A 27,051-nucleotide genomic window follows, 5' to 3' on the forward strand; every position below is an offset into this window, starting at 1 on the left:
TCTAATAATGTTCTTAAATCTTTTCCTACCCGATTTATACTACCTCTCAGGTCATTCGTACCCACCATAACTATCATCTTGTCTGCTTCATGCCCTCTCTTTATTGCTAAAGCCACTCTTTCTATTGTCCCATCAGCCAAGCACTCCTCATGCATACCACTCTCCATACCCTTAATCATAGAATCACCATATATTTTACTACTCTTAACTTCATTCAAGTCCACACTCATGGACTCATTCTCTACACTATTCAGCATGACTCTCCCAGCTTCATTACTCAACTCTCTATTACTTACCCCCCCACTCTCACTACATCTCATTTCTTCTAGGCCACTTGTGGTTTTATTATATTGACTCACAATCACTCCCATACTATTTATTACTGAATCATTCACCAAAGACTCACCCATATGTAATCCTGTTCTAGTTACTTCAGCTAAAGTAATCTCTATAGTCCTAATTTCTCTGTTTAACACATTAAACTTCGCTTTAACTTCCAGTATCTCCTTACCGATCACTTCCACTTCCTCATGAAGAAGATGAAGGTCATTTTTCATTTTCATAAACTCCCGCCGAAGTTCTTCCGCTACGGTCCCGATGTCAGCTTCCATTCCTAAACGCTCCAGCCTATCCCGACACTTCTCACATACGTCGACATTTTCGTTCTTTTCATTTTGCCAGACCGACCACAGATCCTTCACATTTTTCGGTGCATACATATAGCAGTTTCCGCAACGCATCCATTGCGAAAAATCCAACGCTGAGCCGGCCTTTCTTGTAGTAGTAGAAGTCCTGCTCGCCGCTGACGTACGTTTCTTGTTGGACGCCATCTTTACACGTTGATATATGTATATTATATGCTTTTTATGTGAATCCCATGCTTCCAGTAAGTATTAGGCTACAAAATTTACCTCTCACCTAAAGTTGTGTGCTTGGAAAGCAGATACATTAACCATTCTGTCAACCAGAGAGGCATACTATGCATGTTACTGCAAATTGAAACGTTTTATATTTATGTTGTAATTCCATAAATATAATGATTTTTGCTGCAATTTTTATTACCGCAAATTCAAAATTTTTATTTTTAGTGAGAATATCTGAACTTTAGAGTTGATGAAGTTTCTATTTTTACCTTGATTAGCAAGCTTAATTGGATTACATTTAAATTCTTTTCTTTTCTTTTCTTTTTTTTTTAAAAAAACTTTTATCCTTATACTAAATTATTATCATACCTTTTAATATTTTTTCAGTATTCAGAATTTTTGTAGCAACTATGATACTTGTCAACAAAGCTTGTCAAACAAAATCACCGTTCTCAAAATCAACAATCAACACTGCAATTGAAATCTTTCGCAGAAAGATTTTGGATGTATTTGGATATAAACATAGATATAAGGAAATTAAAGACGCATTACTTGTACTATCCATTTCTCCTCATGAAAAACCTATTTCTAAATTAGAGAGCTCATCATTGGCTGAACATTTTGAGAAACCAGAAACAGCAATTTTAACAGTTGTGTGGGACAAAAGATTACAACAAATAGATGCTACTAGTAAATCTCTACAAGATCCCGATATGGATTTGTTTTTAGCTAATAATTTGTTACAGTCTTTAGTTGGTTTTATTTTAGATATAAGAAATAGTTTTGCTGCTGTAAATGAAGAAGCAAATTTATTATCAGATGAGACAAAATTTAAAGATGAAAAGGAAAGAGTTAGAAAACGAAAAAAAAAAAAAGAGTGAAGTTTCACAATCTAGCAATGAGATTATGTTACATGGGAAAGAAAATTTCGCTGTGAACACTTAATGTCATTTGCGATAAGCTAATTTTGGAAATTAACAAAAGAACAAAAAGCTATTTTGGCAGATTAGATATGTTTGGCATTTTTTTTTTTTTTTCAAGAAAGATATAGATCATGACAAGTACAAGACTGCTATTAATAAACTTTTGCAAACTTATGGGACTGATGTTTATCCAGAAAAATTTACTGATGAAGTTAAGCAATTTTTAATAAATGATGAAGGAAGAAAATTCTTCAATTAAAAATATGTACAAATTTATAAACGATGGGTCTACTTTTCCGAACGTAGAAACAATTTTAATATTTTAAATTTAATTAAAAATATTTTTGACGATGCCTATTTCAAATGCAAGTGCTGAATGAATAAAAAATTATTTAAGATGCAACTTGCACCAAAATAAAACAAGTGATCTATCGTTATTATGCATTGATTCAGATGTAATAGACTCGATGAATTATATCATTTTAGATATATTTGCTAAAACCAAAGCCAGAAAAAAAAAAAACTTTTAGTTATTGATTTTTTTAAATTTAAATTTGAACTGATTTATTTTTATACGTTTTTTAAAATGCAAATATATGTATACCAATGTTGTATTGTGTTATTAAAATTAGTTATCATGGAAATGTCGACTTTTATTTTCAATAAACTAAACAAAAGTGCTTATTTTTGAGGCCTCATAATGATGTTGCACCTCGGGCCTCCAAAAATGTAAATGCAGCCCTGGACACTGCCTGTTTGTAATGCTAGCACTGAATGCTCATTTTCTGTACTTAAACGCATTAAAAATATTTACACAATTCATTAAGTCAGATGCATTTGGGAAATTTGTCAATTATGTTCATAGAAAATGATGTTGTTGAATTATTAGATTATAAATGTATGATAGATAAGTTATATAGTTATAAGTTATAAGGTATATATAAAGATAAATACTTCATAATACATTTACTTAATGAATTACTGAATAGTTTAAAGTCCATGTTTTTTATAATTAAGTTTATTTTTATTTATAAATATTTCAGTTACTGGATTTTGAAAATGAATAAAAAGAAATCGGGTTTTCAATATCGCAAACGTAAAGCGGAAAAGGAAGAAAGATTGAAAAAACAAGAAGGTGCATTTTTAAAATATCTTTGCCGAGAAGATCGTAATCACATACAAGAAGAAAATCTTCAGGATTATTCGTTGGATAATTTGTCTATAGTTTCGATTAATGAATTGGAGAATTCTACAGATACCATAAATTGGATTAAAACATCGAAGGAGAAATCTACAGATCATATGAGTATTGTTGATTCTGAAGCTGGTTGTTCTACAGATCCAATCATAAAAGGATTTGATTTTACAAAATTTAAATTATAATGATCCAGCAACTTGGTGTCCTGTAAAATTTTCCAATATCAATAATTAATTTATTAACTTGATGCTGATATTTCGCTGGTATTATAACCAGCATCTTCAGAGCACAAAAACACTGTTTGTCACAATACGCGAGACTAAAACAACATGGTGTACTTAAAATTTTAGCGAAATAACAGCATCAAGTTAATAAATTAATTATTTACTTAGTTTCTGTGTTCTATTATACCGTTAAAATAATAAACAACATGTTCGACGAACACATAAGTTTTCCAATATCAATTAATTACGTCAACTATTAGTTGAACATGGACCCAAACAGATTCATAATTTTGATTTTCCGAAAGATAATAATAATAGAAGATTTTCAATGACTCATTATACTTAAAGACTATGTAACGGCGAGACAATGCAGTGTCTGTAGTTATTGCACTCAAAATCCACAGATTCTGCATTTTGCTTCTGCTGTTTATTATTTGATCAATGGTGGATTAACCTTGCTGATTCTGGATTGAGGGACTGAAAAAATGCTTCTTCTATTTTAGCTGCGCATGAAAAAAGTTAAAGATACGTTGAAAATTACCATAAGTGGAAAGAATTAGAAATTCGAATATTAGAAAAGAAAACCATTGATGAAGAGAACTTGCTAGTTATTAAAAATGAGGAGAAACATTGGGTGCAAGTATTAGAACGACTCTGCTTTAGTTCAGACATTAGCTATTCAAAATTTATCATTTCGAGGAACAAACGAGACATTGTTTTCGCATGGAAATTTTTTTTAATTTTTCGAATTTCTAGCCAAGTTTGATTCAATAATGAATGAACATCTTCAAAGAATAAAAGATAAAGATACATGTGTGCATTATCTTGGAAAAGATATTCAAAATGAAATAATAAATATCTTTGCCAATGCGAAAGAGAAAATTTTAGAATCTGTTGTTGCCACAAAATATTATTCCATAATTATTGACTGTACGTCCGACATTGGTCACATGGAACAAATGAGCATAGTACTTTGATTTGTAGACACTAGTAATAGCATGGTTTCTATAAAAGAACACTTTTTAGGATTTATAGAAATAAAAAATACCACTGGAGAATTTTTATCAAATGAAATACTAGGAACTCTAGACAAATTTTCATTACCAATACAAGATTTACAAGTCAAGGGTACGATAATGCCAGTAATATGAAAGGTGATGTAAAAGGTGTGCAGCGATGAATTTCAATTATTAATGCAAGAGCAATGTATGTACCCTGTAATTCACATTCATTAAATTTCGTAGTGAATTTCTCTGTTAATACTTTAGATGCCACAGCATTTTTTGACGCGGTACATCGTCTATATGTATTTTTTTCCGGTTCAGTTCGTCGATGGGAATACCTCAAAAGACAGATAAGTAATTTTACAACTAAACCAGTCTGTGATACACAATGGGAGAGTCGAATTGACTCATTAAAGCCCCTAAGATATAATTTGTCCGAAGTTTGCGAAGCACTGCAAGAAATATCTCAAGATAATAGTTTATGTGGATTAAGTGGAAATACCATGAAATTAGATGCAAGTAGTCTTCTTAAAACTTTAAGGAAGTTCAAATTTATCACATCCTTAGTAATGTGGTATAATATACTTTTTGAAATAAACTTTACAAGTAAAGAACTTCAGAATACAAGCCTTGATATAAATGGTGCCAATGGCATAGCTAGAGCTTTTGCCGCCCCTCTCAATACACGCCAGAAATATTACAAAAAGTCAAAACGATGTAGGGAAAGAAATTAAAACACTATGTTTATGTTTACTTTAGTTGTAAGTATAGTTGTTGAAAATTAATTACTAAGTTAACATAAATAGAAGAATAGTCAAAAAATAAAATTGTGTCTCACGTGAAAAGTGTCACCCGGGGTGGACCCCCCCCCCCCCTCCCCAGCTATGCCACTGTGAAAATAGTGTTCCAAATGTGTTTATTGCTCTGAGAATTTTTTCGACATTGCAGTATCGGTAGTAAGTTCAGAAAGGAGTTTCTCGAAATTAAAACTTACAAAAACTTACACTCGCTCTACAATGGCTCAGGAACGACTCACTGGTCTAGCAATAATATCTATAGAGCATGAAATTGCATTTACAATCAATATAGATGAATTAATTCAAAACTTTGCCAAAGCAAATGCCCGAAATATTAATATTTCATAATTTTTGTATTCAAGATTAATTTTCTTGCTATACAGATATTAGAAGTAATGATATATGTATACAAATGTATTGGTTTTGATTAATAAATTTTATATATAAACTTTTATGTATAAATGTTCTTAATGATATTATTTTTATAAATATCCACATGTGCAGGAGTATGTGTGCTTGTGTGATCATGACAAAATATATATGCAGCAATCCCTCGATTAGTGCGCCTGATGCGTTCATTAAAACAGGCGCGGTAATTGAAAACACACTAATTGAATATAATAACCTATGGGAAAAAGTATAATTCGTTTCCCAGGTTTCTTTTTTGAACCTTAATTTTTTTATAAAAGAATGAAGGTATGTCTCAGGGCCTAGTTAAAGGAAAATCATGAAGTTGAAAGACAATAAAACACATTCAGAATATAAATTTTATTATTCTACTTCTTAACAAAGAAATTAGCTAAATTTTGTACGAAAAATATTATACTCTGCCATTTGTTGTAATCGGCTTTCAGGCAATTTTTATGATCGGCCATAAACAGCGGTATTCTCTTTCCCAATTGTTGAAAGATTTAGATGTGTGAAAATTAACGATAATTCATGAATATTTCCATGTTTAAAAATATGCCTTTCGACATTTGCTACACAGATGTCATTTCCTTCTGTTTTGAGAACAGAGGACGCCGCTGATTGTTATAATCCACTTGCAGGGAATTTTTATGACTGATCATAAACAGTGGTATTCCCTTTCCCAAATGTTGAAAGGTTTTGATGTGTAAAAATTAATGATACACAAATATTAGGCATTCTGGGTCTGAGCTTTTCGACATTCTCGAATATTATTCTCCTCAGAATATTTCTACTATAAAATATTTATTCATAAAAAATGCTTAGAAAACTAAAATGACTAATTCCAGTAACTTCTTGCAGAACACAGTTTGGGGAAACCCTGATATACATAGTTTACATGGAAGTAGTGTAGTATGCCATTAAAAATAACTTCGCAAAATGTTTTAAATCTGTAACTAAATTATTTCATTCTGGTGAGTGATTTTTTAAAATAGTTAGCCATAAAAATGTATAGATAGAAAATTTTAAAAATCTGTAACATTTATTTTTAAGATGTATATAGGCGCACTAATCGGATTTGGGTATCGAAAAAATGACGCACTAATTACTGCATAGAGACAATGTATAGGGGCGCCTAAATTTTCTTTGCCTAGGGGTGCCAGATACTCTCACACCGGCCCTCGTTATACTTTGACAAACCGTTATTGTGCTGTTCAAAGTGTTTTCACTTGGTTATATTATAAATTAAAAATGCCAAGAAATTTTATTCTTGGTTTCATTCTTTATCCAAGTGTAAGCAAACAAAGTTTGCATGTGAAGTAACTTCATGACTGGGCTACTTGTATGTATATAGACGCTAATGACTTCACATCAATTGCTTTAGTATCCCATAATGCAATGCACATATCCATACAGCCATGCATAATGCTATGCATTTTGAGCAGGGCTACTACCAGTTCGGTTTTGACCTTTATTGAGATCTCCTCAGTGGGAGCCTGACCAAGAAGTAAAACCAAGGTTAAAGTAATGCTGAAGTCATACTTATTTACTAGTACTCAAAAGAAAAGGTGTCATGCCTTATCTAAAATACTCTGGATTAGAAATGGATATATGTTCTTGGCATCGTTAATTTATAGTATAATCCAGAGTATTTTAGTAATAAGGTGTGACACCTTTTGACTACTTGTATATGGAAATATGACTTCTGCATTACTTCAACCTTGGTATCACTTCTGGATCTGCCCCCCCCCCCGATGAGACCTCAATAAAGATTGAAATCTGTCTGGATAGTGGCCCGTCCCATAATGCATAGCATTCTGTAAGGATGTGTGTGTGTTTTGCATAATCTGATACTAAGGTAATTGATGTGAAGTAATTAGCATTTATTTACAAGTAGCCCAGTCGTGAAGTTACTTCATGTGCAAACTTTGTTTGCTTGCACTTGGATAAAGAATGAAACCAAGAATATAATTTCTCATCATCATCATCATCAAATTCCTGACATATACCCTCAAGGGGTATACAGGATATGGTAGGACTACATGAAAAACTTACACACCACCACTAACTTCCTGTCTACAATTTTCCCTCAAATAAGCGCCTCCGTAGCGCAATTGGAAGAACGACAGTACATTACTCCCTATGATTGGAATAGGCCTAAGTTCGATTCTCGTCGCAATGGGAGGAATCTTTATCTGGATGATTTTCAATCGAAGACGAGTTAGGCGATCTCATACGGAGGTAGCAGGGTTTTTTCTCCCGGAAACTCGGGTTTTTCATCCCGCATACAGACAAATCGGCCCTTCAGAACACGCAATTTACAGATATAGAATACTAGTTGTAGTGGGTGGTAGATGGCGTTGATGGAGATGATTCATAGTAGAGGTTCGGTGTAGTGGTTTAGACAGTTGTATCAGTTGAGACAGTTGTAGGTGTCCTCCCGCAATGAGTCTTCGGACTCCTTGGAGGTGTCAGGAATAATAATAATAATAATAATAAATCAATCTGTTACCTGGCAAGACTCCAACATTATCAGATCTTATATTTCTGTCTTCTAAGGCACTTTGTACTATATCAATCCTGTATTTTGGTCTTCCTCTGGGTCTTTTTCCTGCCAACCTGGCAGAGAACACTTGTTTTGCTACTCTTTCCTCTCCCGTTCTATTTAAGTGACCATACCACCTGAGATTAGCTCTACTAACACATTCCTGGATCCTAACAGCATGAAGTTGTTTCCTAATATCCTCGTTTTTTTAATATGATATTGCCACTGATGATATCTATTTATGCCCTTAATCTTTCTGAGTACTCTCATATCTGCAATCTCTGGTCTTTGGTCAAGTGTTTTATTTCTAACCCAGCTTTCAGATTTATAAGTGAAAATTGGCTTGAACACTGTCTTGTATACAGCTAAGGCCACCACAAGGAATTTTGCCGCCTCGTGCAGTAGCATATTTTGCCATCCCTTCTCCCTTATTTTTCGTATAGTTTATGCCAACTTTGCGATCCCAAAAAAACTTGCCACCCATGCAAATGCACATCTTGCATCGTCGGTAGAGCCAGCCCTGACAGCTAATTTAGTGTTTTGACTAATTTCTCTCTTATTCCATATAAATTTATTCAATTGACTTCCTACCATACCAGCTTTGTTGATTCTGTTGTCTATTTCCATATTTAATTTTCCCACTTCACTAAAAATCGTGCCTAAGTAAGCTGAAATGTTTTACTTGTTTTATAGGTTCTCTATTCAAATGCAGTTGATATTTTCAATGCATCTGCCTATTTTCATTGTCCTTGTCTTGTTATTGCTGACTTCATACCATATCTATTACAACAGTTATTCAATTTAGTCAGGAAATCTTACAGACTTGTATTGGATTTATTTAGAAGTATAGTATCATCCACATAATGTAAAGAGCTGAGATTAACATATCCAATTTTGATATCAGGCTTAATACCACTTTCCTTCATAATGTGATCCATACAGATAATGAATAACAGAGGGGATAATGTTCATCCTTTTCTGACACTAGTTTTAACATTAAACCACCTTCCAGTTCTTCCTTCAATTCTAACTGCTGACTTATTACTCAAATGAAGACTAAGTATTGCTTGATATAATGTCCCATTGACACCATCTAACTGTAGCATTTCAAATAGCTTCTCTCTTATCATATGCCTTTTCCAGATCTACAAAACTTAAACACGGATCTTTAAGTTCTTGGGAGCCAGACTTGTCCCATGATTTTTCAATTATCTGTCATAAAGTGAAAATCTGATCCTGACAACCTCTATTTGGCCTGAATCCAGCCTGTTCTTCACCAAGCTTCTCTTCCATAATCCTTCTCAACCATTTCTCAAGTATACTTGCATAAATCTTACCAAGAACATTCAGTAGGGAAATACATCTGTAATTCTCACATTCAATTTTATTTCCCTTTTTATATATATAGGTACTGTGAATGCTCTACTCCAATCATCTGAAATTTGTCCCTCTGTCCAGGCCTTAGCTCAAATATGGAGGTATAAAGCATTTCTTTTCAAGTATCATCTACTCCCACTGCCATTCCACATTTCAGGCATTTGATGGCTTTTCTACTTCAAGTATGGATATGTACTCCTGACTGCATGCCTGTTGAGGTTTTTTTTTTTTTACCACTAAGCTGTTACTGATTGCTTCATCTAGTAATTTTTCGAATTACTCCATACATCAAGGATATATTTTTCTGCAGTTTTCATGTCACCTTTATCATCTCTAATTTCTTTTACAGCGCTCTTTTCTCCATTTCTGAGCTTTTTTTTTTCAACAGCCTCCAGAATATTTTGCCACTTTCTTGATATTTATTTTCTATGTTCTTACCAAAGTCTTCCCATGACTTCTGTTCAGCTAGTTTTACGCAGTGTTTAGCTTTCTTACATTGGTCTCTGTATTCTCTAAGAGCACAGGCTGACTTATTTGCCAGGAATTTTTGATATGCTTTCTTCTTTTCCTTCACTGCCTCTTTAACTTTCTGTGTCCACCATGGAGTTCTGATTTTTCTGTCCTTACAGACAACTTCACCACATGCTTCTCTGGCTGAATCGGTCAATGTGTTCTTCAGGATTTGTCGCTTCTTGGCATCTTTAATTTATGTTCTTGTGCTCTGTTGATGAGGGAAATATCAGCTAATAAGTTAATAAATATTAATTATTTTCTTATCATTCTGTGTTGTAATCAGTATACCGTTAATGGAAACTAACATAGTAACAATTATCCTTTGTCTATACTACCAGTGTCTTTAAATCATCCTACAGGATCTCTATATTACCATTAGTAATGTGCTCTTCTCAGTTTTACTCGTCAAATAACTGGATATTTCCCAAGAAATTATTTCCTGTATACTACTCATCTACTACTGTAATTTACTCATAGTTATAAAAAAATGCATCTCTCTCTCTCTCTCTCTCTCTCTCTCTCTCTCTCTATATATATATATATATATATATATATATATTTATTTATTTATTTATAATCTTTCTCTAGGATTGTCAATGCCATGGTCTATTATGGACTTTCTTTTAGTGCCTCAAGTTTGAGTAACAATGTGATAATTAACTTTGTAGTATTAGCAGCTGTTGAAATTCCTGCAGATTTACTAGCAGTACTGGCATTAAAGTATTTTGGACGTCGATCTGTACTTTGTGCCATTATGGTGTTTGGAGGTACAATGTGCATATCAACTGGTTTTATATCTGAAAGTAAGTAAAAACACTATTTAACAATTTATAACTGTTTATTTGTATTAATATACTGTATAATCTAAATGAACTGCTATATTAAGGTTAGACATAAAGCTGTTGCAATTACCCTGTGTAATAATCTATATACTATTCTAAAAACAACTACACATATAAGAAATAAATACTTGAGGCAGAGGAGGAGGATGACATCCCACTTTTTTTCCAGGAAAGTAATCTATTTAGTGTTTACCATTCACAAATGAATAGCAGGGTCGTTTATTTCCACTGAAGGCACCTTATTCCACTTTTTTTCTTCCTGCACTTTAAGTTATGACGATGATAATAATGAATGTGTCATTTATATACCTGTCACTTGTTCTAGATCATCTTTGCCGCCTACTCATTCCCAAGAAACACTGGTGACCAAATCTGTGCAGAGCAGTCAAGATGCAGCCAGATCATAGCCTTGTAAAGAGGGTAATAATCTTCCTGTTGAAAAACACACCGACAAGTGTGTTTTTCAACAAAGTAATTCTTTGAGCTATTTTAGCAACTTTTGCAATATGTCCTCTGAATTTGACCTTTTCCCACCATCAAATTCCTAGCTTCATTAATTGTCTGCAATCGAGTACTATCAGTGTAACATATGGTATATAATCTTTTAATCTCACTTTTTACTTTTCCCCATTAAGCTAAAAAACATTATCCTTTGCCTATGCTAACTGTTTATTTAAATCATTCTGCATGACTCTACATCAACTTTATTAAGATTGTTCTCTCTCTCTCCAGATTTGCATTATTAGCAAACAGATGCATATTCCCACTCAAATCATTTCCTGTATCATTAATATACAAATTAAACAGTAGTGTTCACAGAGCCTTGAGGAACTCCATGCCACCATATATGAGGTGCATTCAGAAAGTAACTTATCATCACGCATGCTGGTGGTGCAAATGGCTGGAGTGAGTATACGAGGGTGATCTGAAATAAGTTCTCGGCCTAACAATGAAAAAACGAATTTATAATTTCAAAATTGTTTTTATTTTTTAACGTAATTTCCCTTAATACTAATACGTTTATTCCAGTGATGCTCCTATCCCTGTAGTGGTTCTCATTAAGATTTGTAAAATACCTCTCTACAGCTGCAATCACTTCTTTATTCAAAGAAAAATGCTGACCAGCGAGGCATAGTTTTAGTTTTGGGAAGAGATAGAAGTCAGAGGGAGCCAAATCTTGTGAATAGGGTGGATGTTCCAACAATTCATATTGCAGATTCCTTAATTTTCCCATTGCCAAAACACCTTTGTGGGCAGATGCACTGTCCTGATGAAAGATGATTTTTTTCTTCTGCAAACTGGGTCTTTTCTCACAAATTTTTTCGTGTAGTCTGGTTAAAAGATTGGAATAATATTCCCCAGTTATTGTTTTACCCTTTTCAAATTAATTAATAAACAAAATGCCTTTAGCATCCCAAAACACCAATGCCATGACCTTTCCTGTTGATGGAATCTACTTTTGCATTGAACAACTGGCTTCTGTCCACTGTTTTGACTACTATTCAGATTCTGGTGTGTAATGGTGAATCCAAGTCTCATCCATAGTAATAAATCGATGCACAAAATCAGTTTTATTCTTGTTAAAATGCTCCAAGCACTGTTCTGAGATTTTCATGCGAGTAGGTTTTTGATTTGATTTGCTGTGAGCAAGCGCAGCACCCATCTTGTGCAACTTTGCAATTCTTCATGCAAAATATATCCTACACATTCTTTTGAAATGCCTATAGTCTCAGCAATTTCACACTCTTTGACTCACCGTTCATCCAATACCATATCGTGCACTTGATCAATGATTTCTGGTGTTGTTACTTTTTGGATGTCCTTCACATGGATTATCTTCAAGGCTGGTACGGCCACATTTAAACTCGGCAGCCCCATTCTTAATTGCCAAAAATGAAGGAGAAGAGTGTCCATAAATAAACTTTTATGAACTTTGAATGAATTTCTTTTGGCATTAAGCCTTCTTTTACAAAGAATTTTATAACTTCACGATACTCAGTTTTATCCATTTCTAGGGATACAGACAATTTGTTTCAGACAGCTGTATAAAACAAACTACTTGATAGAATGACTTGCAATTTCACATGAATGCTTATTACAGATGTACCAACTTAGACAAAAAAAAAAATCTTGCCGATAGAGTTCCAATCTATGGTCAAGGTCGAGAACTTTTCAGTCCACCCTCGTATGTGCAGTGATTTTGCAAGAGTCAAGAAATATATGATAGACAGATTGTCAGTTCTCAGCCTGTGTTTATGTTTGCTATCTTGTAAAATGAGTAAAGAAAATAGGAAATCTTGCCAGTTGTGAGATACAGTCAATGATAAAATTTTTGAATGCCAAAAATGATTTACTAGTTGAAATTTTTTGGCACTTAGTGATGCGTGTGAAGAAAATGCCATGAGTGAGGAAATTGTGAGAAGATAGTGTAGGATGTTCAGTGAAGGATGAATGAATGTGAACAAGGAAGACTGAACTTGTCACTGTTGTTAATCACTGCCAATCTGCTTGACCAGGTAAATGAGTGGATTCAAGAAAGCAGAAGATTCACCATTTCTGAGTTGAGTACATATCCAACATATTTTTCATTCTTTACAACCTAAAATCTTCAAGGAACACCTACAGTATTATTATGTACAAGATGGGTGACACTCACTGATGATCATAAAAAAAAAGTATGGTGGCAGCTCTGAACTTTTTTTAATGGTATCGTAATGAAGGTGGCCAAAAATTCAACATCACATTATAATCGGAGATAAAAAAATTGGATTCCTCACGTGACACCAGAGAGTAAGCAGCAAACAGTGTAATGGCAGCATGGTGTGGATCTCCAAAGGCAAAAAAAAAAAATTTAGTCAGACACTTTCCTCAGAGAAGATCATGTATATTATGTTTTTAGAGAGATTCTGTGTTTTGCTCATTGACTTTCATGGAACAACAGAAAATGCAGATGTTTTACTGTGAAACACTAAAAAAAATGCTACAGTCTATTCGATACAAATGATGAGGTGTCCTCAGCTCTAAAATTGCTCTGAATAATGATAGCACATTCCCTCACACTGCTGATCAAACATGCCAACTTCTTAAACAGTTCAGCTGGCTAGGAAATTGATTCTTCTAGCACCCACCCCCTCTAGCACCGATCTTGCACTGAGTGATTTCTATCTTTTTTTTCACTTGAAGAAATATTTAGCAGCTCAATAATTCAACAGAAATTGTGGGAAGATGGCTTTTGAAGGACTGTGTTAAAATACTGGTGACAGACTGTTTAATCAAGGGAGATACAAAAACTAGTTCCCCAATATATTAGATGTTTCAATGTAAAATTTGGAGAAAATCTGGGAAGTAGCTGACAGTATGTGTAAACTTGCAACAATCAAGTAATATTGAAAAGATTGTCATTTTATCCATTTTCAACCAAATGGAACTTAATTTCTGATGCCTCATACTATACTCTGGTGTGTGTGTCAGCACTTATCCTCCTATCCATGCCATCAGATACATATCCATTTCCATTTACTCTCACGTGCATAATAGTTTTCCATGTAATATTCTTTTCAGTGACAATATCATTGACATAAAGATTGATCAGTATGGTCCCAGTATGCTGAACCCTGTGGAACTCCACTTGTAACTTTCCTACTCCCTGGTACTCCTCCCCCATATACAACTCTCTGATATCTATCAGTAAGCCAGTTACTAATCCAATCCCCTAACCTGATATTCAAACTCATATGTTACAACTTAAATACCAATTTATCATGTGGCACATTGTTGAATGCCTTTGCATAATCCATGATAGTGCATGTCTTACCCTCATCCCCTGCTCTTGTTACTCTATTGTAAAAGGCAATCGATTGTAAAACATGGGTACCCCTTAACAAATCCATGCTGACTTACATAAATAATATATGCCCTCATCTACCCAATTCTGTATTTGAGTTCTTACCAATTTTTCCAAAATCTTAACAACCAAAGAAGATAGTGTGATACCTCCATTCTATCATGACCCTTATACAATGACACGACCTTATCCTTCTTTCACCCCCCTCCCCCCCCAGGATTTCCAGCATTGCAAGACTTTCATTAAACAGCCAGGTTAATGACACATTCAGTTCTAGAGTGGAAAGTATTTTCAGAATACATCCTTTTCATTTACTTCTGATGTTTCGCCTCTCCTTATTCCTCTAGGAATAATGCTTTACCAGGATGGAACGTTCTATTGAAGTGATCATAAAAAAATCTCAATGATGTCATCTGCCTTAGTCATCAACTGAGCCCCATCTCCGCTTAGCAAGATAATTCGTCTATAATAATTTTTCCTCCCGCTGGCTACATAATGAAAAATCTACTTGGGATTCTTGTTGGGTTGCAGCACTAGCCTTCTTCATATTCTAATTTTTCTTTCTTTACTATACTAGTCACTTTCCTAGCTTGAGCCTTATATTCCTCATGGAACTGTTCTACACATCTCTGGATACACCTCCCATAATCTCTTTTTCACACAAAATTCCTATTTAACTTTTCTAATCATCCTTTTGACTCCAGATTGCTTGATTTATTATTATATTATTTTTTTTTAGTTGAAAATTTTCCACTTGGTTATACTATAAATTAAAGATGCCAAGAAATTATGTTCTTGGTTTAATCCTTTATCCAAGTGTAAACAGACAAAGTCTGCATGTGAAGTAACTTCACAACTGGGTGACTGGTATATAGAGGCTAATGGCTTCCACTAACACCTCAATAAAGGTCGAAACTAGTCTGGGTGGTGACCTTTCCCATAATGCATAATTCTTACGGACATTATACATGTCCATAAGAATATGTGCTTTGCATTGTGGGATACTAAGGTAAGTGATGTGAAGTCATTAACCTCTATATATGAGTTACCCAGTCGTGAATTTACTTCATGCACAAACTTTGTTTGCTTACACTTAGATAAAAAATTAAACTAGGAATATAATTTCTTGGCATCTTTAATTTATTTAATTTATTGCATTATTTTCTTCACTGTAGGTATAATTTGCCATTGTTGGCAACATCTTTTTTTTTAAAGTATCTCTCATGCACTGTCCTGTCCTCGTCCATCTTAGGACGGGTTAAGTCCCCTCCTAATGAGGGGTTACTGGTGTATTAATGCAGCCGGTTCGCCACTCCTCTGCTGTTCCCTAAGAGCAATATTCATGACTGTATCCGTGTGTATTCACGGGGCGGTTTTCCTGCTTGCGGGATGAAACCCCCCAAATAAACTGGTGGGGGGGGGGTAAAAACCCTGCTGTCCACACCTAAGACTGGCTAACTTGGCTATGGCTAAGGAAGATCCTTGAGCTCCTCACGTTGCCGACAGGAATCGAACCTAGGACGCTCCTTCCCCAGGCATATGGTTGCAAAGCGCATAGCCACTAGGCTAACTGTGTGAACTTTATCTCTCATGCACTACTGACTTATCATCATTCAGATTCTTTCATTGATTCCACTGTCTCAAGCTGGTTTCTAATCCTATTATAGTTGCCACTTTTATAATTCCATATAAGTTCCTTCTCTCTTGATATCTATGCATGCCTATTCATCCTCCAGGTCAGGACTACAAGGTCATTCACCAACTGTGGGCAAGTATGACAGCTCAGTCACAGTCAGATCCTCTGATGCTTGTGACCAACTTCAGAACTCTTGATATGTGTTCCCTTCACCACATGCCTGCCCAAGACAGTTGTCCCTCAAGAAGTCCAAGAATTCAGTACCTATGCTATTTCCTCTGCCTAGTTTATATTGTTGTATGTAGTTGAAGTCTCCAATAATGATCACTTGCTTTGCACTTGCTAGACCAATTTGCTTACACATTTCCTGCTCATTGCCATCTTTTTTCCTGGTCTATAGTACATCATCCCACTAAATATATTGTTCTATGAACTTCTATTTGCACCATATACTCTCAAATCTGTTACTGTCATTTACACTGTGATTTTCTACCCTGAGAGGGCACAATTCATCTCTTACCATGAGTAACATTCCACGACCATGTTTACCTTCCCTATCCTGCCAAAATATGCTTTATTCTTCAATTTTACTGATACCAACAGTCTTCGGAGAGACTGAGTTGATAAATGCAAGACACTCATTTCCTTTATTCCTAAAACTCCTGATATATATATATATATATATATATATATTTTTTTTTTTTTTTTTCAGTGCATTTCCAGTATTCGTGTAGCTATTATTACTCCCCACATACTCCACTTGGCTCTGTAATGTAATATGTGCTCTCTAATTTTTAAAGCCACTATCCCACTTGAGGTATTCCTACTACCTTCCACTCCTGTAATTCTTCTTGATAAGCTTATACATTGGTAACACATGACTATTAAATTATTTCAGGAAATTACAACGTATACTAAATATTAATTAAAAGAAAACTTTAATCAATACTTCCTATATTTTGGTAATGTTACATTGCCATCTTCATGGGAACATAAAACTATAATAATTGCTTGCATGCATTAACAACAAGCAAATGAGGCCAAAGAGAGTAAGTAACATTGTTCCTAGAGTCCTAAAGGTGCCCCGTAGCAGGCTAAATTGGGTTGTCTTTGCTGTTGGGCTGATGTTATCATGATGCAAGCTTTTCAAATTTGGGACAGTTTCATGCACTCAAATTAGTTGAGGTTTGGGAAGTTTTTTAGAGCTGAGGCTGATTCCATGAACAATCTTTCGTATTTATATTTGCTGTGGTGTAGTTAAGATGTGGAGTGTTTCTTTGACTGTGTGGCTCAGATGCACTCCACATCTTCTTAACACACTTAAACAACCAACACCCCCAGAATTCAGTTCACCTTGGAAAAAGAAAAAAATAACAGTCCTCCTTTCTTAGACACTCTGATTACACGCCAGCCTGATGGATCCTTGGCTTTTTCTGTTTACAGAAAACCAACCCATACAGGCAGATTCATTCACCAGCAAACCCCCCCTCCCCCTCACAACAATATGGGGTTATAAAAACCCTATATAAGGGCAAAATTAATCTGTTCAGATGACAATGTCCTAACCACTGAACTAAACCACATCCTGAACACATTCTTAGCCAATGGCTACAATCCCCAAAAAATACTAAAACCAGTTAACCACAACTCCCCCCCCCTTTCCCTTCATACCAAAGATTACTAAATCTATCACCATTCCTTACATCCGGAGCACCTCTGATAAGTTAACCAAAATCCTAAAGAAATATGACCTGACAACCTGTTGCAAACCATATAAGAAATTGGCATCCCTTATATGCTCCACCAAAGACCAGCCACTTCCCCTAAGCTACCTGGAGTATACCAGCTTCCTTGCAGCTGTAAACTGTCCTACTATGGCCAAACAGGCAGGATAGCTAATATCACGATATCCGAAGACAAAGACTACATCCGGTTTCACCAATATAGTCATTCTGGGCTTTCAGACCATGCTCTGGATACCTGCCACAGAATATGATGGAAGAAAGCCACTTTACTACACTGCAGCAAATATAAATACGAAAGATTGTTCGTGGAATCAGCCTCAGCTCTAAAAAAATTCCCGAACCTCAACAAATTTGGGTGCATGAGACTGCCTCAAATTTGGAAAACTTGCATCATGAGAACATCAGCCCAAACAGCTGAGACAACTCAATTTAGCCTGCTAGGGACACCTTTAGAACTCAAGGAACAACGTTACTACTCTCTTCAGCCTCATTTGCTCGTTGTTAGTGCATGCATGCACTTATCATAGTTTTATGTTCCCGTGAAGATGGCAATGTAACATTGTCGAAATATAGGAAGTATTGATTAAAGTTTTCTTTTAATTAATATTTAGTATATGTTGTAATTTCCTGAAATAATTTAATAGTCATTCCACTCTTGTAATTCTAGATTTCTTGCCCTAACACATGCACTTGCCCAGAAAATAATCTCCCTCTCTCTCTCTCTCTCTCAAGATGCCTGTGTCCTGTGTTCAGTTGTAATCCATTTCTTGCACAGCTCCTTTCTAACCTCAAGTGTGCTCCACACACACATCCACATATTCCAGACCTCTCTTCTTACATATTCTTGCTATTGTCTCATTCATTATTCACTGGTCTTCTCTTCCATTTTTCATTATCATACCAAGGCAACATACTCTGTCTTCTTTCTGACATATTTTTGCTGCACTATCCTTAACATCCATATCAAATCTCTTGCTATCCAAATCACACTACCTGTCAGATCATTCTTACCAATCATTGCTATCATCTCTTTTACATTTCACCCTGCTTTATTGCCTTTGCACACTCACTATCATTCCTCCCAACAAGTACTCCTCTGGCACTCTACTCTTCACATCTTGAATCATCAAATCTCCAAGCAGCTTTATTCATTCTTCTCACAGGCATTCTGCTTCCACACTCTCTTGACTTTCTCCAATTTCCTCTCCATCACTCCAGTTCTGTCTGTTGTTCTCTCATGCTGACTCCCATAATCCCTCACAGTATCTAACTTCTCTTCTAGTCATTAATCTCTTCATTCATCTTGCTCAATTCAATGTTAATGCCTTTCACCTGCTTTCTCAGCATTTCTATTTTTCTCTTTACACCTACTCTCACTCGATATTCACTCAAAACTTCTGCCTATGCCATGCTGCCCAAATCAATCATACTCATTCAATCAAAGTCGGTCAACCACACCAATCATACAAAATTACAGAAAGTTGAGCGCCATTTAATTTCCTCCTTATTTTAAAAGAACACAGAGAAGATAGGAAAATTGAGCAGCAAAATAAGAAATAACAACAATACACATAATCAGGTCAGTTAGTGCATAATGAAAATCAGATAAGTAACTTCATTCTTTTTTTGTTTACTATACTGATGCGTTCTGATTTCTCATAAGAAGCTTTCAAACCTTATCAAAGATCAGTGTTATTAACAAGTCCTCCAACAAGTTATCTGATCCTGAAACGAACATCCTTTCCTGTGATTTCGATTTTGTGATCTCTCCTATTAAGATTCCAAAATTAGATATTATGGCAAATGTGGAAAAAGGCCTCCAAAGAATTCCAAGAGATGCTGTAGATCTTTTTCACATTCAAACTGCCTCTGTTTCTTTACAAGCCAATCTCCGTAAAATAATATCCCAAAAATAAAATTAAAGAGCTTAAAGAAACATTAAAAAGGACAGAAGCATTGTAATATTGAAATCCGACAAAGGAAAACTCAGCAATTGATTTGAATTCTACAGAATACATAGAAAAAAATTAAAACATTTCTAAGAAACAAAAACACCTATGAAAAGTTGGAACAAGATCCCACAGGATATATATCCATAATAAAACCAAAAACTTAATTAAAAACATTCTGAACTGGTCTGAAGAAACAAAAAATCCTTGAATCTAGACGTACTCTTGTTCCAAAAATATATGGAGTCCTTAAACTGCATAAACAAGACTTGCCATTAAGACCAATTGTTGATGCAAGATACTTTCCGGTTTCTTGATTATCTAAGCATCTAGCAAACCTACTGAAACCGCATATGACAAGCATCCTCTTATGTAAAAAACTCCATACACTTCGTAGAAAGTATCAAAGACATCACATTAGCTCCTACTGATATAATTGCAAGCCTGGACATAATAAATCGTTTCACTAACATTCCAAGAATAGAAACTATCAAGATATCTTCCTGCCAGACACAGTGGACCTCTTTAAACACTCTATCAATGCTCTCTCTCCTTTCTCTTATGTTAGCTGACCTATTCAAGGAACACAACCAAAAATTTGGCAGATATATTGATGATATATTTATCATCTAGCCTGGTACTATTACACGGTTAGATTTTGTCACCTTCCTGAACAGTTGAATTAAAATGAATAGATCTTTATACCATTTTTGGATGCACTACTTGAAATAGCAGAACAAAACATACTCAACTTCTCAGTCTGTAGGAAACCAACTAACATTACCTACATATAACTTCTCTATTGAAATCCGTCCAACACAAAAAATGGGTGGCATTTATTCCTTACATAAAACCTACAGAATTTCCACCAGCATAGATAAAAGAAACCAAGAGCTAAAGTATCTTAATTCTGTCCTTTCCAAAAATAGCTACAACAGAACATCAGTCCAAAAAATTCTATTTCAATTTCTAAAACAATCAGAAGAACACAAAAAAAAAAAAAACCCCAAGAATACAAAGGAGTAGTAATTCTTCCATAGGTAATTAATCATAGATAAAATAGTATGATTGCTTCACCAACAAAACTTAAACGTTGCTTTCTATCCACTCAACAAAATCTCCAAACATCTGAAACTGCCTAAACCTCCACATCTGCCACTCAAAAAACCAAGTGTCTACAATCTTGCAATTGTGATCTAAATTACATAGGACAGACTGGCAGATCTGTGTGATATGTCCATTGGAACACATACAATGGAAAAAAAAAGACCAGGTAGAATGGCCACAAACTGAAATGTTCCACATTGATTATAATTTTTACTCAAGCACATTCAAAGAATCAGCTGAAATGATGAGGTATCCTCTACAGTATAACAAAAAAACAAGGAATGATTTTACATCTAGTCTGGTCTTCTTTAATCCATCACGACACACTTGTATCTGCCAGTGATATGTTACAGCAAGCCACGAAGCCAGCATAATGGTAAATGCATGCTTTTCATTGTTTAAACATTTTCAGATATTTTTCACTAGAAATGTAAACTGTTATTACAGTACTTGCTTTTTAATTTATAGTTTATTCATATTATTTCCTGATGAATTAAAGTATTTCACAAAACTAGTTGAAATAAAAACATAGTTTCCACAAACAAACATGTTTGTTTGTGGTTTTATAACAGAAGAAATAGTTCTAAAAATTAACTAGTGATAAGTTCAGTATGAGACAGGATATCAAAGTGTTTTGCTCAAAGAAATGAGAGTGAAGAGTAAGAAAGTGATAATCATAGGTCTATTACCTAGATATGATAGAAATGAATTAAGAAAAAGGACTATGATGGCAAATGATTCAAAGTGTAGGCTGTGTAGAAGGAATGGATGTGAAGAGTGAGTTTGAGGAAAGAATGGATTTGTATAAGAGGGATCTAGTATAACATTAGATCAGAACATAGATTTATAGATTGTCCAACTGTGTCAATATTGACAAGTGCATACAAAAAAGCACATAGGAAACTTATTATATCTATATATGAATGCTAGGAGTATTAGAAACAAAGGTGTGATATTAGCACAAGGTAGAGTTTGTTACCTTGATCATTATGTTGGGACCTCAGATTGTAGACATTAGTGAGACTTGGCTATCAGAAGCATACCAGCTGGTATCGAGTGTAAAGGGTACAGTATTTTTAGGAAGGATAGACATAAGAGAGGAGGGAGTGTGCTGCTGATGATAGATGACTTGAATCCAGTTGGAGTTGAGACCTATGATTACAATACTAGTAACAATTTTTCATGTAGCAGTGAGTTTGAAGCCGTGTGACATGAAGTCGGGTCTGACAAGATCAAATACTTAATGAGGTTGTTACAATCCAATCACCAAATGAAAATGATGAGTAAGAAATGAGTAATCATAATGGGGGGACTTTAATTATCCTAACATTGATTGATTTTTTTAGCACAAATGCTAAAAAAATGTTCAGCTCAAGTAGCTATTCCTTCATCATAATCAAATTCCTGACAGGTACCCTCAAGGGGGTGTACAGGATATGATAGTACTACATAAAAAATTTGCATCATTACTATCTTCCTATGTACAGTTTTCCTCCAAATCAGTCTGTTACCTGTCAAGACATCAATAAAGTAGCTGTGAAATATCATGAGAAGAATGAAACGGAATTTATTGAGCAGTTACAAGACAACTCGCTCACATAGCATGTGAGAGAAAGAACTCCACGTCAAGTAGTGTTAGATCTGATTATAGTGTCAGAAGGGAGTTTAGATAAAGATGTAACTTTTCTGCCTCTGGTTGATGACAGCAATCATGTAGTACTCACTTGGGAAGTGACTAAGTTTATGAATGTTACAAGGTTACAGGTTACATGCTCAACTACAAAGCAGGAAATTATGAATACCTGAGGAATATGCTAAGTTCTGCACCATAGTATCAGTTGTTGGATGGGAAGGATATAGACTGCATGGGAAGCATTTAAAAAATACTTAAATGATGCAATATCAGAATATGTCCCAAGAGTTCAAAAAATATAGAAGGTAGGAGTGAAATGGATGCAAAACTAATTAAGCAAGGGACGATATGGAAGGGTGTACCGTCTACATAAGGATGATGTCAGTTGTGACAATTATTAGTACCAGGCCAGAAGAGTCACAACTATTGTACAGAAAATTAAGTCTGAGTATGAAAAGAAACTGGCTCTGCAAGCTGAAGATAACCTAAAAAAATCTATTGTTATGCTGCAAGTAAAAGAAAGAAAGAATATGAAAAAAATAACTCTACTGAATGCAGATGGTATGTGGGTGGCTGATTCAGAAGATATTGTTCAACTAGTGAGTGCCCATTTTGCTAAAAGATATCAATTTGGTGTATGCAACATTGAGCTCACTACCTCTTGGTAGTGAGCTCAATGTTGATAATCCTCTCTAATACCTACTTCTCGTACACCCAAGTATTGGGTGTATGAGAAGGAGGTATTAGAGCTGTTGTAAAAATGAATAACAATTCTGCAATATGATCTGTGTGATATTAGCACAAATGCTAAAAAAATGTTCAGCTGAAGTGGCTATTCTTTCATCATAATCAAATTCCTGACATGTACCCTTAAGGGGTGTACAGGATATGATAGTACTACATGAAAAATTTACATCATTACTAACTTCCAATCTACAGTTTTCCTCCAAGTCAGTCTGTTACCTGTCAAGACTTCGACATTATCAGATCGTATATTTTTATCTTCTAAGGCACTTTTTACTCAGTCCACCTATATCTTGGTCTTCCTCTGGGTCTTTTTCCTACCAACCTGGCAGAGAACACTTGTTTTGCTAATCTTTCCTCTTCCATTCTGCTTAAGTGACCATACCACCTGAGATTAGCTCTGCTAATGCATTCCTGGATGCTGACAATATCAAGTTCTTTCCTAATATCCTTGTTTTTAATATGATATTGCCAATGATGCCATCTGTTCATCCCCTTAATTTTTCTTCGGACTCTCTGTGGTCTGTGGTCTCTAGTCTTTGGTAAAGTGTTTTACTTCTGACCCATCTCTCCGATCCAGTTAAAATTGGTTTGAACACTGTCTTGTCATGGCTATTCCTTTAACCAGGCTATATAATTTGAGTTTCATAACATGGAAGATTCCACAGGAGCAGAAAGAATGTATGGTAATCCCATTGCACAAAGGTGGTGCAAGGACTGATGTATACAATTATCGACCTATTGGTATCTCTGGAGGTGGTGAAGATTTTGGAAAAATTTATTAGGACTCGTATATAGAAATGGGCTGACAGAGAATCTCTGCTTTGTAATGAAAATGAGTTTACTAAAGGGAGGTCATGTTTGAGCAATTTGCTCACATTCTGTGATAATGTTACCATTGAGTTTGACAAGGGAATGGATACACCACAATACTTTTTGATTTTGTTAAGGCTTTTGGCAGAATACAGCATACAAGAGACCGTTGCATAAACGAGAATATCGGATTGGATTATGTATGATTGGCATGGATAAGACGATGGTTGACTGAAAAAGATAAGAAAAAAGTGGTATATGGAGGATGCAAGTCTGCAAGATTTAAGGTAACTAGTGGTGTGCCACAAGGATCAGTCCTTGGTCCTTTGTTATTCATTCTGTAATTAATGACACTGGAAAGGACTTGACATTCAACCTGCAGCTATTTGGTGATGATGCAAGGATAGGTAAGGCAATCAGGAATGTGACTGATATACAGTACCTGCAGAATGGTTTGAATAGGCTAGAACTGTATGTGAAAATAGCTGTCAGTTCAATTTAGTAAATGTAAAGTCATGCACTTGGGTGTAATTAGATATCCAATGTCATATTATATTGGAAGGGTTATGCTAAAAGAAACTGATCAGGCTACTAAGCATATTGGAGTTTAATAGGCAGGAAGATGAAATTCAAGGGCTATATAACAAAGATTGCAAATACAACTCAGAAGATAATTGCAATACTGCTAACTTTGACATGTAAAGATAAGAAAATCATTTTGCCTCTTTACAAGGCCTTGATAAGACCTCACTTGGACTATTTGTGCACAGGTTTGGTTTCAGTGATACTTCTGATACAGTGGAGAGAGAGTGCAAAGAAGAGTGTTAAAAATAAGCCCTGTAGCTCAGTCCATATAGACCTTTGGTTGGAAAGACCTGGGTTTGATTCCTTTCAGTGACATGAGGAACCTTTATCTGGTCTTCTTTGACTAAAGGTGAGTTAGTCAGTCTCATACGGTGGGAGGGGGGGGTCACCTAGAAACTTGGGATTTTCATCCCCCAGAACAGGCAAACCGGCCCCGTGAACACATTCATCTACAGACATAGGACACACACCTCGTGGCATAGGGCTTAACTACCTTATCCTCAAGATACGGTTGTGGTTAAATGAATAGAAAATCCTTGACACTGCAAAGTAAAAAGAAGAAGGAAAGGCAAAATGATATTGGGATTATGGAATTCATATTATTCAGACAGATTGAGAATTTGTGGACTGCAGATGCTAGCAAACAGGAGAAAGAGATGTGATATGATTGAGACACTTAAACTTTTGAAAGGGTCATAAAGGATTTTTGTAAATGGAATTTTTCATTTTATGGAGGATGGGAAAAGAGCGAGAGGGAATTCTTGGAGATTAAGAATGAATGTCATCAAGAATATGATGAGAACTAGGTTTTTCTCTCATACAGTGATGTTTGGAATGGATAGCCAGATGTGGTGTGTGGAAGTAGTGTGAATGAATTCAAGAACAGGTATGACAGTTAGTGTTGATAGTATGGCCTCCCTTGATAAGTTTGTGACTCCCCTGAGGTCTCTCTTAATAATAATAATAGTAAATATCAAAGGATCATCTGATAAGATTAAAAAAGTACTTAGTGAATACCAATTACAAATTTCTTATAAACCAATGTTTAGACTAGCTTCCCTTATTCGTCTTCCCAGAGTATACAGAATACATTGTCAGTGTAAACTTCCCTAAGGAGAACATCAAAATTATATTGTCATTCATCATTATGAAGAAAGTTGAGTAGAAGATCATGTTTTCACTACATTCAATTAGAGAAGAACTATTGCTTTGGCATTTAAATCATCAATAACATAAAAGCTTCCTTTATACCCAAAGGGCATAGTAAAAATAATCGAGTGCTTACTTAATGTTCTGTGTACTTTTTCAATTTACTTTATCTTCTGTGTAACTGTTTTTCTTGCCAATGTCTCTCAGTTACTGTTAGGCAAAATATTGGAATAAAATTATTCAAGTTTATTACTTCTTACTTCTCTGTTGTGAATAACCATTAAATCTCTTTAGTATCATTTCATTAGTTGTGGACAGTCTGACAGATCTACAGCTAAAAGGGGAAGAGAACACCAGAGTTATATTATCTTTAGTATCATTTAATTCATTCCTTAAATGCATTCCATGCATCAACAAACTTCCTGTTTCTTCTGACACCAGCTAACTCTGATAGCATAACATACATGATTTTTACTCAGTGTCATACCTAGACAACACACTACCTTCCCTTCCTACCACACTGTTGTCTTTTCATTCTCCTCAGTAAACCACTCCCACCACTTCTTCACTTGTTTATGTGAAATTTGTTATTATTGGAACCTCTCATAATCTTACTGACCATAAAAATGTAAATATATAAATCCCATCACTGCGATAACCTTTCATGTATATTTTCTGCATTTGAATTCTGCTAACAATAAATTAGACTGTTCTTTAAATAGTATGTTCCTCATATATACTATGTTAAAGTATTGGATACACCATATGAAGAAACTGAAATTGCATATGCCCCAAGTGTGTGAGTTCTACTTTGACCCGATTACACTTTCCACATCATTTCCATCTGTCAGTAATAGTATGAATCAAGTGTTTTGTACCATTTTTATTTCAGCATGACTGTGTTGCTGTTGGATGAAATAGTCTGGCTTACATCTAATGTTTCAGTCATTCCAAAGATGTTCTGTTGAGTTGACATCAAGATCTATAGTCCAGTTAAGATTTTCCTCATCATTTTCCTCACCCCATCATGGTAGTGCCAGAAAGAATGATTTGTTTCTAGAAGTTTCTTTCTAGTTTCTGTAAGCTAGAGAAACAAATAATTGTTTCTCTAGCTTACTCTATGTAATGTAACTCAACTTGTCCTGTATATTT

The 27,051-nt window shown here is 35.0% G+C and overlaps 1 protein-coding gene across 1 annotated transcript in view; it reads left to right on the forward strand.

The window, feature by feature from the left end:
- LOC150107348 (organic cation transporter protein-like) overlaps window positions 1–27,051 on the forward strand; it is a 313,584-nt gene that overhangs the window by 146,390 nt on the left and 140,143 nt on the right. The window contains exon 8 of the mRNA XM_090391822.1: window positions 10,441–10,655. Coding sequence (XP_090247948.1) covers window positions 10,441–10,655 — 215 coding nt within the window. The remainder of the gene's footprint in view (window positions 1–10,440; window positions 10,656–27,051) is intronic.

Source organism: Typopeltis vanoorti, chromosome 4 (assembly GCF_054136105.1).
Source record: "Typopeltis vanoorti isolate ZY-2024b chromosome 4, IOZ_Tvanoo_1.0, whole genome shotgun sequence".
NCBI lineage: Eukaryota > Metazoa > Arthropoda > Arachnida > Uropygi > Thelyphonidae > Typopeltis > Typopeltis vanoorti.